General features: G+C 43.2%; 2 protein-coding genes across 2 annotated transcripts; one reads left to right on the top strand and one right to left on the bottom strand.

Annotated features, from left to right (window-relative positions):
- Positions 1 to 2,906: 2,906 nt before the first annotated feature.
- LOC135559358 (taste receptor type 1 member 1-like) lies at positions 2,907 to 7,009 on the top strand. The gene is made up of 6 exons (XM_064993525.1): positions 2,907 to 3,076; positions 3,251 to 3,554; positions 3,932 to 4,687; positions 4,867 to 5,088; positions 5,269 to 5,389; positions 6,084 to 7,009. The coding sequence occupies exons 1-6, from the start codon at positions 2,907 to 2,909 to the stop codon at positions 7,007 to 7,009; spliced, it is 2,499 nt and encodes an 832-aa protein (XP_064849597.1).
- Positions 7,010 to 8,926: 1,917 nt separating this feature from the next.
- On the bottom strand, positions 8,927 to 10,201 carry LOC135503690 (transcription factor HES-5-like). Its single transcript, XM_064921839.1, has 2 exons — positions 10,101 to 10,201; positions 8,927 to 9,975 (listed from the first exon to the last, which is right to left on the bottom strand). The coding sequence occupies exons 1-2, from the start codon at positions 10,161 to 10,163 to the stop codon at positions 9,520 to 9,522; spliced, it is 519 nt and encodes a 172-aa protein (XP_064777911.1). The 5' UTR covers positions 10,164 to 10,201; the 3' UTR covers positions 8,927 to 9,519.
- Positions 10,202 to 12,538: the final 2,337 nt, after the last annotated feature.

The following is a 12,538-nucleotide window of genomic DNA, read 5'->3' as shown; positions in this document are numbered from 1 at the left end:
CCCTCTTCCATGGCCATAAATGTTCTCAGTGAAAGTAACATGACACACATGGAAATCTTATTTTGCCAAGCTTGTACAGTGCTCTTACTTTACATGGTATTTGCGTCTGTAATAATGACGTTGACAAAATGTCAAATATTGCTGTCGAAACAAAGGGAAACTGTGGTCTCCTGTTGAGTTTGCAGATCCTGCAGTGTGTGATTATGAGGCAAATAGGCTATTGGTGGTTAAAGGTGTGTTTACACATGGCACAATCTTGGCCTCAAATGTCACCGTGGTTTTGCTGATGGACAGAGAATGGAAATTCAACCCGACCAGGAGCAATAACAACTTGAGGTAGGTCTCTAAATTGGCTGTATCTTGCCCACCACTCATGAAAAATGGAGCAGATGGTATGTTAAAAAGATTTGAGTACCCCGAAGAGGTACTTTCCCCCCAACATATTTAGGGATTCCCAGACGGAAGCCACTCCTCAGTTAAAGGCTCATGACAGCCCGCTCTCAGACCATGAGAAACAAGATTCTCTGTTTGGATGAAACCAAGATTGAACTTTTTGGCCTGAATGCCAAGTGTCACGTGGCACCATCCCATCGGTGAAGCATGGTGGAGGCATTATCATGCTGTGGGTATGTTTTTCAGTGGCAGGGACTGAGAGACTTGTCAGGATCGAGGGAATGATGAACGGAGCAAAGTACAGCGAGATCCTTGATGAAAACCTGCTCCAGAGCGCTCAGGACCTCAGACTGAGGGCGAAGGTTGACCTTCCAACAGGACAACTACCCTAGGCGCTCAGCCAAGACAATGCAGGAGTGGCTTCAGGACAAGTCTCAATGTCCTTGAGTGGCCCAGCCAGAGCCTGGACTTGAACCCATTCGAACATCTCTGAGAGACCTGAAAATAGCTTGTAGCGTTATACCCAAGAAGACTTGATGCTGTAATCGCTGCCAAAGTCGCTTCAACAAAATACAGAGTAAAGGGTCTGAATACTTATGTAAATGTGATATTTCCATTTTTTTGTATTTAATACATTTCTAAAAGCCTGTATTTGCTTTGTCATTATGGGGTATTGTGTGTATATTGATGATGGATAAAAAAATATTTTATCCATTTTAAGATAAGGCTGTAACTTGTAAATGTAATGTAAAATGTATAAAAAGTTATTTTTTTCCGAATGCACTGTATATATTGTATGTGGGAGTCAGTCCATGGCAGAGAGCGAACATCGTGCAAAGAGCAATGTGCGTAGCTCTTTTTAGCACAATTAGCACAAATGTTTATTTTTATACATTGAGTATACAGAACATTCAAGAAAATGGTCCACCACCCAAATGACATCCAGCCAACTTTAGTAAAAATACTACCTAACTACTTAAGTAGTTTTGTAGGGTATCTGTATTTCACTATTTGTATTTTTGACAACTTTTACTTTTACTCTACTATATTCCTAAAGGAAATAATATACTTTTTACTCCATACATTTTCCCTGAAACCCAAAAGTACTCATTACATTCAAATGCTTAGCAGGACAGGTAAAATGGTCCAATTCTCACGATTATCGAGAGAACATCCATGGTCATCCCTACTGCCTCTGATTTGGCGGACTCACTAAACACATATGCTTTGTTTGTAAATAACGTTTGGTTGTTGTAGTGTGCCCCTGGCTTTTCGTAAATTTAAAAAGCAAGACAATTGTGCCATCTACTTTGCTTAATATAAGCAATTTGAAATTATTCATACTCTTACTTTTGATACTTAAGTATATTTTTGCAATTACATTTACTTTTGATACTTAAGTATATTTAAAACCAAATACTTTTACTCAAGTAGTATTTTACTGGAAGACTTTCCCTTTTACTTGAGTCATTTTCTATGAAGGTATCTTTACTTTAACTGAAGTATGACAATTGGGAACTTTTTCCACCTCTCCACAACTGTGGGAAGCATTGGAGTCAACATGGGCAAGCATCCTTGTGGAATGCTTTCGACACCGTGTAGAGTCCATGCACAGATGAATTGAGGCTGTTCTGAGGGCAAGGGGGGGGGGTGTACCGTCTCGACCTCTGAATGACCCTGCTGGTCATCTATGAACATTTGAACATCTTGAAGAAGAATCTGGCCTTAATGGCCATGTGCTATCTCCACCCGTCACAACCAGGAGAGGACTGGCCACCACCCAGAGCCTGGTTCCTCTCCAGGTTTCTTCCTATGTTCCTGCCTTTCTGGGGAGTTTATCCTAGCCACCGTGCTTCTACATCTGCATTGCTTGCTGTATGGGGTTTTAGGAAGGGTTTCTGTATAGCACTATGTGACGTCTGCTGATGTAAAAAGAGCTTCATAAATGTATTTTATTTTATTTGATAGAACATAAGGCAGAGGGAACATAGACATGGTCCCTCATAACAAAACAGACAGAAACACTAAACCAGCTCGGATTTACATTGCTTTGACTGAAAGGTTAGCTACAATATGACATTTGCATTGCTTCTAAGTGTGCAGTGGCTGTCTTCTCTCCTGCACCTTAGTGGCCCAGTCTGCACCTTGAGTCCAACATACCACCGATACTGCAATGTAACTACAGGCGAACACCATTTAATTGCACTGTCACTTGACTGTGATTGATATTGACACACCGGTCTCCTCTTTCATGGGCTATTACAATTATTCAGTTCATTTCAATGGAAAGCTAACTCTACTGTATGAAAAACAAATCTTAAAATGCAAATGTGCACACCCTCACTCCATCACCATCACCGGGAAAGATGCAAAAACCCTCCACATCCAGATCCCCCTCCCTCCTTCTCTCCCTCCATTCCACCTTCTTTCCACTCCACCCATCCACCCTAACATAAGAAGAGGTAGATTGCCCGTAGTTCCAGTTCAGAGCTGAGGGTTGTTGAGGTTGCGGAATGGGTGTGTTTGTCGTCCTGGGCTGGTTGGTACTGGTCCTGACTGGCCACCAGCAGACTGAGGGAACCAGTCTGCAGCTTTCAGGGGACTACTCCATCTCGTGTCTCTTTCCGCTCCACAATTTAGCCACCTCCGGTTCCAACATACCAGACATGAAAGCCTGCAAAAAGTAAGTCCAATAAAGATCTCACAAGAGGACGTTGTTTATCTATTTCCCTGGCATTTTAGTTCATTTTAGACCATCAGTGAATTATTGTTGTTTGACTCAATCACTTTCTTTCGATAATGGATTTATGTTGTAATGTCTTTTTATTCTGCTTGCAATCAATTCACACCTATTCAGAGGCAAATCTAATAAACATGGCTATCATTTGATACAAGCCATGAGATTCGCTGTGGAGGAGATCAACAACGGCACCAAAAACCAACATCTTCTTCCAGGGGTGACGCTGGGTTACCAGGCGTATGACATCTGCAATACACCAGCCAGTGTCCTGGCCACTCTGGACCTCCTGGCCCAACAGTTACAGAGAACTTCAGGGAACAAGACGGGTGGTGACCAGAGAGCAGTGGCAGTGATTGGGCCTGATAGTAGCAGTTATACCTTTCCTCCGGCTGCAATGCTGGGCTCCTATCTGGTGCCACAGGTACATTGTATTTCCCAAGGTCACGTTATTGGTAACTGGTGAAACTAACGCTAATCTGTTTGCCCTCTAAACTGAGAATGGAACACATTTGTGACCATTTGTTTTTGTCTTTTATTGCTCTTCTATTTATAGTTTTAAATGTCTTGCCTCCTATGATTTCACATTTTTTTCCATTTATGTGCCCTTTATTTTTTCTTCTTCCTCTTCCTCCTGGTCCCCCTTCTGGTCCTCCTCCTTCTGGTCCCCTCTCCTGGTCCCCCTTCTGGTCCTCCTCCTCCTGGTCCCCCTTCTGGTCCTCCTCCTCCTGGTCCCCCTTCTGGTCCTCCTCCTTCTGGTCCCCTCTCCTGGTCCTCCTATTTGTGATTTTTTTCTTCTAGATATCCTATGAAGCCACAAACGAATTGCTGAGCAACAAGCACCTCTACCCATCCTTCTTCCGCACCATCCCCAGTGACAGGAACCAGGTGGACGCCATGATCCAGCTGCTGGTCCGTTTTAACTGGACCTGGATCGTGCTACTGGGCAGTGATAACTCCTACGGCCTCCAGGGCATGCAGAGGCTCTCCCAACAGGCGGCCTACTACGACATCTGCATCGCCTACCAAGGAGTTATCCCCGACCTCACCTCGGCCACCAACCAGACCATGAGGCGCATTGTCAAGGGCATCTTGAAGACCAAGGTCAACACTATTGTTGTCTTCTCCAGCAAAAGCAAAGTTAGTGGGTTCTTCCCATTTGTCATAGAGCAGGGTGTAACTGGCAAGGTGTGGATAGGGACAGAGGACTGGTCAGTGGCCACTCTAGTGTCGGGGATACCAGGGATTCACACCATCGGAACTGTTCTAGGCATCTCCATCAAATACGCAGCCATAGCTGGGTTTGAGACGTTCGAAAGCCATGTTGTTTCAAAGTTACTCAGGGACACCTCCAATGGCATGATGGACCTGAGGGTTGACTGTTTGCAAAATACGGATCTCTATAGCATGGCAGTAAAAAACTTCTCTTTGGATGGCTATGACATGACATCCTCTTATAATGTTTACAAGGCTGTATATGCTGTGGCCCATGCCCTGCACCAAGCACTTGGTTGTGACTCAGGTGAATGCCAAAAGATTGAAGTACAACCTTGGCAGGTGAGTGTTTTCAAAATGATGGTACTGAAGTCAAAAAGCCCACTCTGAAAGTGAGCACACGTTCACAACACACTTGATATCGATGTGCTATTGGAAATCTACAGTGAACAATGTTCACTATCCCAGGCCTGTTACAGTCATGTTTACATTGGTGCATTTTCTTCCTCTCTCTCCCTCAGCTTCTGCCACTATTAAAGCAGGTGAGATTCTCTGTTGGGAACTCCTCTGTGTACTTTGATGAGAACGGAGACCCGCCCACAGGATATGACATCGTGACCTGGGTTTGGAGGGGAACAGAGTGGTCTCTCCGAGTGGTGGGCTCTTACACTCCAGACCCCACTGACCTCACAGTGGACCCTGCCCAAATTGAATGGGCTAGTGACATTGACAACCTGGGAAAAGTATAGCCACAATTTTACAGTATTTACACAGTAGTATTACAATCCATTGTCAGATGCAATTGCAGAATTATTTTGGGTACTAGAATTGTAGAAACTAGTCATAGAGAGTGTAAACCATAGTTGCATGTGGACTTGGAAAACCTGTGTGTGTGTTGTTTTTATTGTGGTTGTGTCCAGGAGGTGCCTCCGTCAATATGCTCTCCAGAATGCCCTACAGGTCACAGGAAGCTGCAGACAGGACAACACAAGTGCTGCTTCGACTGCCTGGCCTGTCCTGCTCACACCTTCCTCAACAGTACTGGTGAGATTACTGTCACACACCCACTGGGCACATCCATAGTGATTTGAATTGTGCTGTTTAAAAGTGTCCAGCGGGTGGCGGATGTTGACCCTCTCATAAACTGTCGCTATAGCAGGGGTGTCAAACACACTGCCTGGGGTCCAGTCTGGCCAATGGGTGAGTGTGAGGATTTTTTTTTTTAAATGTAATTGCAAAAAAATTGGGGAGGTAAAAAAAATAGGAGGGGGGGCAACAAAATCAATATACTTTAAAATGACTAAAAACCAAATCTAATATGTGTAGAAATGATAATGGATCTATATTAACAGTTTTTTTCACTGTCCAGCTCACTAATAATTCCCCAAAACGATGGATAGAGGACTATTTATAGCTAATTTTGACGGCATGGAAATATAACAAACTCCCGACCTCGTTGAAGACTGAATGCGGCCCCCCGGGGGGCAATGATAGTTCGACACCCATGATCTATAGCAAGCAGCTGGCAGTAGCACAACTAGAACAACAGTGATAGTGCAATTGTCTCTGATGGTGATCAGTGATATCTGTTTTTAAATCAATACTGAGGATATAGGTTAATTAACTCAATTCATGAATGTAAACACCTTCATCTTCTGAACTGGTTGAACTAAAATAAATCCTGTACATTTTGAACTGACCCCAGCCTTGATGTTATGATATAAATGTCACTCTTTAGGATCTACCTGGTGTCAGGCATGTGAGCTCCACCAGTGGTCCACAGAGGCGAGCAAGGTGTGTCTGGATCGGACAGTCCTGCTGCTGGCTTGGGACGCCCCCCTGTCTCTTGCCCTGCTGGTCCTCCTGGCCCTGACCCTGTTCATGACTCTTGGGTCAGGGGTCGTATTCGTCCTCAACCTGGGCACCCCTGTGGCCAAGTCGGCTGGCGGGCGCACCTGCCTGGTGATGCTTCTGGCCCTAACCGCGGCAGCAGCCAGCGCCCTGTGCCACTTTGGCCTCCCGTCTCGGCCCGCTTGCCTCCTCAAGCAGCCCCTCTTCGTCTTCAGCTTCACCGTGTGTCTGGCGTGCGTCACCGTGCGCTCCTTCCAAGTGGTCTGCATCTTTAAGCTGTCTTCCAAGCTGCCCCGTGCCTATGATACCTGGGCTAAGAACCACGGGCCTGAAGTCACCGTCCTTGTCGTGTCCATGACAGTGTTGTCGATCTCTGCGCTCCGGGTAGCTCTAAACCCCCCGTACCCCTCCCAGGACGTGGACTTCTACTCCAACTGCATTGTCACAGAGTGTAGTAACACCCTCTCTTTCGGTGCCATGATAGAACTAACCTACGTCTCTGTGCTCAGCATGCTCTGTTTCTCCTTCAGTTACATGGGCAAAGACCTGCCAGCCAACTATAATGAGGCCAAATGTATCACCTTTAGTCTCATGGTCTACATGATCTCCTGGATCAGCTTCTTCACCATCTATTTTGTCACAAGAGCGGAGTTTGCCATGGCCATGCATGTGCTGGCCATAGTGTCCAGTGTGCTCGGTATTCTTGGTGGTTATTTCATGCCCAAGGTCTACATCATGGTGCTGAGGCCCCAAATGAACACAACGGCCCATTTCCAAAACTGTATTCAGATGTATACCATGAACAAACAGTGAGAGATATGTGTTTATCATAGATTGCCTTTTGTATTTCCGGATACTTATTCCCAATCCATTGCATAGGTAGATGGCTTTCAAAAATGCCATAGTACATGTTGCTCTGCTCTTAGCTAAGGAGAAAGTAAATGTTGACCTTGCACATTTAAATGTATGTATAATGTTCTCTAACATGGTTGTAATGTAGTTATAGCTATCGAATGTACTCCTTTTCGACTTAGCTAAGTGTGTGTTCCAATTTGTAAGTCGCTCTGGATAAGAGCGTCTGCTAAATGACTTAAATGTAAATGTAAATGTTTTTACTGGGGAGAATTCAGAAAACCAAAGCTCAACCTCTTTGGCAGCATCTGGTGTTGTGCTCTTTTTTCAGTGTCTGTGTGGCATATGTTTGGCCTCTCTTTACAAGAATAGAAAGTGGTAGCGTGGGCAGGCCATAGAGAGGTGCCTTGCCTTCTGTTGGTGTGAGTGCCTGCCTGTATGTGTGCCCTCTCACTGGGCATCTGTGGTGGCAGGTTTCAGGAGCTTAATGGGATAGCCTGTAAGCCTCTGATTTAAACCCAGCTATCCCAAAGACCCATACACATGTCCCATAGTTCTCGGTTTTCAATCTAAGTGTGTGACTCAGTAGTCTATTTGAAGAATCTGCATATGATTATTTATGCTTAAATCAATGAATAACCTTTTCTTTGTATAGCGCTATTTGAAATAAATAAACCAACTAATAAAATGACCTAGTTTTCCTTCTTTGTATTTCATTAAAGGGAAATTCCACCATTTTTCAACTTCATAGTCATTATGAATTATTTAACTGACTTGCGTAGTTAAATAAAGGTCAAATTAAATTAAAATTATCTCCATCACCATACCAGTGTCTACGGTCTACATAAAAACTGCACATTTCTACATTCTGTGCTTAAATAGAAACCACTATGTGGTTCCATAGTGTAGTGGTTATCACATCTGCTTTCCACGCAGAAAGTCCTGGAGTTCAAGCCCCAGTAGAACCATGCTTTATTTGACTGAGAGACTGAAAAACAGCTTCTATCTCAAGGCCATCAGACTGTTAAACAGCCATCACTAACATTGAGTGGCTGCTGCCAACATACTGACTCATCTCTAGCCGCTTTAATAATTAAAAATGGGATGTAACAAATGTGTCACTAGCCACTTTAAACAATGCCACTTTATATCATGTTTACATACCCTACATTACTCATATGTATATACTGTACTCTATACCATCTACTGCCCCTTGCCTATGCCATTCGTCCATCGCTCATCCATATATTTTTATGTACATATTCTTATTCATTCCTTTACACTTGTGTGTGTATAAGGTAGTTCTTGTGAAATTGTTAGATTACTTGTTAGATATTACTGCATGGTCAGAACTAGAAGCACAAGCACTTCGCTACACTCGCATTAACATCTGCTAACCATGTGTATGTGACAAATACAATTTGATTTGATTTGAAGATAAGAAGAAAGGTCCTAAAAAATGTCTTATTCGATGACATCAAAAAGAATTAAAAGTTTAAAAAATGATTTTCAATACATGCAATGAGTTTTTCTAGCCAGGTGGACACCATATTTACAAAACATGTAAATATATGTAGACACGATAGACACTGTTACCATATCCAGACACTGATATGGTGATGGAGATAATAAATTAGGTTTTAAAAGTGGAAGTATTGCACTTTAATGTGTAAAACTGTCTCATTTGATCATGCAAAATGTTCATACTTAAACCAAGATTCTTAGGGGGTAACAATTGCAAAAGTTAAATGTGAATTTTCTTAAATTTGTTAGTCAAATTTGACAAGACATTTCATGGAGGAGGGTCAAATGAACTAGTTAGAACAAAATGTATGTTATGCAAGATCCACTACAATTTGGTCAAAAATCACAATCCCGGACAAAAGGTTATTATTTATTTAAAATTGATTGTAGTTTTATTGTCATACAAATGTCATACATAGTTTTAAGAGCTTCTTTAAATGCAATATAAAACAATAACGGTACTATTACAAAGCATACCAACATACTATTGCCTTTTATAAAAGATACATCCGTAAGGTAACAAAACAATGAATAACAATAGAGAAATATCCTCAAAGAATTGCTGTAAAAAATACAGTAGCCTATTGTAGATGCTGTTGCATCTGTTATATAACACTTAGACTCCATTGGAGTAAGAAACAAAATGCACATTTCACAATAATAGATCATAACTCAATCGTCAGTAACATTCTTCACTGCAAATGAAAATCTAATTTGATAAAACAAGTAAGAGAAAAAAACATCCTTCACAAAAAAGTGACTACCCTCACATCAAATATGCCACGAATGTGCCACACACATCTGTCCATCAATGTGATGAGAAAATAAGAGCTCAGGAAACACACAACGTTTGAGCAGGTTGGAAATGCATATTTCCTACACAGTGAGGGACATACAGTCCATTGTTTCCCTCAGGTTTTCGAATGACTTCAGTCCACCGTCTTTCTCTACCAGGGCCTCCAGACTGGGCCTTTAGCTCCTGTGTCCTGGAGCGTGGTGTTGGTGTTAGTGGTGGGTCGGAGGGTGGAGGAGACTGGGGAGGTGGAATGGACCACTGGGTGCTGCTGGATGGATCTCTGGACCTGGTTGGAGAGCTGCTGCTGGAGCCCCTGAAGAGGTCCAGCCGAGGTGATGATGGAAGTGGTGTCTCTCTTAGGGCTTCCGGACAGGAACTGCAGAGACTCCCTCCAACACTGTGAATAACCCTCGCCGTAGTCCCTCTGAGATGGATCTGGCTGCAGCTGCTGCCTCAGGAAGCTCACGGTCATCTCCAGGATGTCGGCTTTCTCCAGCTTGGTGTTGGGGTCCTGTTTGTGGAACTCCTTCTCCAGGATGAGCTTGAGCTGCTCGATGCAGCCGTTGATGCGATCCCGACGCATCTTCTCCACGATGGGTTTCCTTATCTGTCGCAGAGAAGAACATTTGATTAGTCTACAGCTCTAATATGACATCAATAAACTGAAAAAGGCACAATAAACATACACACTTTATATTGAATATACACATTGATTGAACATCATTTGCATACCTTAATGTCTTTTTCTGCGAACCTCAAGTGCTGGAAAGAGAAGTTGGTTGAACAGGGAGCCATGACTGTAGGTGTGACAGAGTGACAGGTCTGTATGCTAGTTCTCTTGGGCCGCAGTGTGGTCTGGGCCCTCTAAGGGATCTCTCCCCCTTTATATAGCAGGAGATTACCATGACAAAGCCATGTGGCCCAGACCAGGCTGGGGTTCCCACACTACTGAGACCACAGGGCCGCCCATCGCAACAATAGGAGAAACATCAATAACTTGATGGATTATGGGGTAGTAGAGGCAACACAGAGATGTTTCCCAAGATAAACTATTAACTACTGATTAATGGATGAATAGGTTAAGCCATTATACATGCAATTAACATCACATCTCGGTTTTCATACCTATCAAATTAGAAAACTATGGCGTAAAAACAAGTTAAAAGCCAACACACTTCTGAAGGGAAGAGCCCTCTTAAAAGAGGGTCATTTATACCGTAAAGAAAAGATCTGAGTCATTTCAGAACCCTTTCATTTCTAACACAATCTCGCCAGTATAATTACAAAATAAAATTACGCTGGAGAGTTATCTTTCTCTCCAGACAATTTTATTGTTGTAATTAACCCAACATTAGTTGAATTGTCGCAAGAGTTTCAATAAAATATATACAATTTGGATACAATTCATTGTATATATGCAGTCAGTACTGCAACAGTGTGGTTACAACACTTTTGAAAGTTAGTGGTATCGTAACCATTGGGCTTGTATTGTTATAAAAAATGATGCTAATGCTAAAGGATGCTCATGTCTGATGAAGAAGACATTCACATAGACACAGATGTCTGTCGCTGTGTTGGAATGTGGGAGTTACACACACTTACGTATATATCAAACCTTTTGTCACACACACCACACACTTCGTCCAGACAAGTAGCCTCCACTTTGACAGACAGTTGACATATAACCATTGTGTTATCTATTGTCTGTATCTCTGTTCTCATTGGCTGTCGAGTGTGGGAAAGCTCATGACAACTCATGCCCACATGTGGATTTATTGCCCCCCAGGAAAGATTCATTCTAGAATGCTTTGTCCCACAACAAGTGTTTAGTGTATTTTTCTAATTCAAAGTATGACTGAAGAGGTATTTTATCTCGTAGACGGTAAATATCGTGGCATTAAATACAAAGAAGAGGAACTACAGTATAACATTGTAACTAATAAGATAAATTGTTACTTTCCCAAGAAAAATCCCAGAACTCTCATCTGTGTTCAATGTCGGACTATGTGCTGCTGGACCAGAGTGGGGAGACTGGGGACAATGCCACAGTCACTGGCAGAGTGCAATGGCTGTGTTTCAGGCAGTGCAAAGGTCACACATGTCTGGCCTGGCCTGTGGGCGCTGTGAGGACACTACTCTCCCTAGTTTCCCACCAGTCCCTAGCACTGGGGTAGATGAGCTACAAAAGCCAGGCCGCTCCCTCAATGCCCCATTGGGAATGTTAATTGATCCTTTGTTGCAGGACAAACAGAAACCCTATGTCACAGACCATCTGGGAAAAAATCAAGTTAATGGGGCCTTGCACATCGACAAAGAGCGACAAGAGCGCACTGTCTTCTTCTTCCACTTTGGCCTGGATGAATATTGAACATTTCAATGGTGTTAAAACTACTCATAAAGGGAAATTTGTCAACTACATCTATACAATCATATTTTTTTAACTGTTAGCTAGAAATTCCCTTTTGGCTAGCTGTGCATTGATCACATTGACAGTGTGGGGAAGGGAAGGTTTTGGCTAGCTGTGCATTGACCACATTGACAGTGTGGGGATGGGAAGGTTTTGGCTAGCCTTTGTCTGGGGTCTTTTAGTGTGTGTGAATAGTGACCCACCAAAAGATAGACAACAGTCAGTCTGAATTCCTGCCATACACTCTGGACTGCCAGGCATGTGGTGGAGTAAGGCAGGTTCCCATCAGCCCTGTGCCTTTGGGAGTGTGCTAGCTCCTGTTTCCCACACTCTCTGTCCATTCACCGGCCTCAATAAGGGGACAATAGAAGTGTGTCTTGTTACACATCACATTAGCCACGGTGTTTGATCTCTGGTTGGAGGGAGGGAGGGCGCCGTAATCACCGCCAGACCATCTGCAGGACTAACCCTGAGAAACTTCTTTCAAACTTTTTGCCACAATAAAAAGGATACGTATTTCTTGGCCCAAGCAAGTCTCTTCTTCTTATTGGTGTCCTTTAGTAGTGGTTTCTTTGTAGCAATTTGACCATAAAGACCGGATTCACGCAGTCTCAACTGACCAGTTGATGTTGAGACGTGTCTGTGACTTGAACTCTGCGAAGCATTTATTTGGGCTGCAATTTCTGAGGCTAATGAACTTATCCTCTGCAGCAGAGGTAACTCTGGGTCTTCCTTTCCTGTGGCGGTTCTCATGAGAACCAGT

The sequence above is a fragment of the Oncorhynchus masou genome, chromosome 18 (genome assembly GCF_036934945.1).
Source record: "Oncorhynchus masou masou isolate Uvic2021 chromosome 18, UVic_Omas_1.1, whole genome shotgun sequence".
In the NCBI taxonomy this organism is placed as follows: domain Eukaryota; kingdom Metazoa; phylum Chordata; class Actinopteri; order Salmoniformes; family Salmonidae; genus Oncorhynchus; species Oncorhynchus masou.
Note: the sequence above shows the minus strand (reverse complement) of the source record. Positions and strands in the feature narration are given on the sequence as shown.

Coding starts and splice junctions, on each gene's coding strand:
- LOC135559358 (XM_064993525.1), top strand. CDS start 2,907: ATGGGTGTGTTTGTCGTCCTGGGCTGGTTGGTACTGGTCCTGACTGGC. Junction 3,077..3,250: donor GACATGAAAGCCTGCAAAAA/GTAAGTCCAATA, acceptor ACACCTATTCAG/AGGCAAATCTAATAAACATG. Junction 3,555..3,931: donor GCTCCTATCTGGTGCCACAG/GTACATTGTATT, acceptor TTTTTCTTCTAG/ATATCCTATGAAGCCACAAA.
- LOC135503690 (XM_064921839.1), bottom strand. CDS start 10,163: ATGGCTCCCTGTTCAACCAACTTCTCTTTCCAGCACTTGAGGTTCGCA. Junction 9,976..10,100: donor TCGCAGAAAAAGACATTAAG/GTATGCAAATGA, acceptor TCTCTGCGACAG/ATAAGGAAACCCATCGTGGA.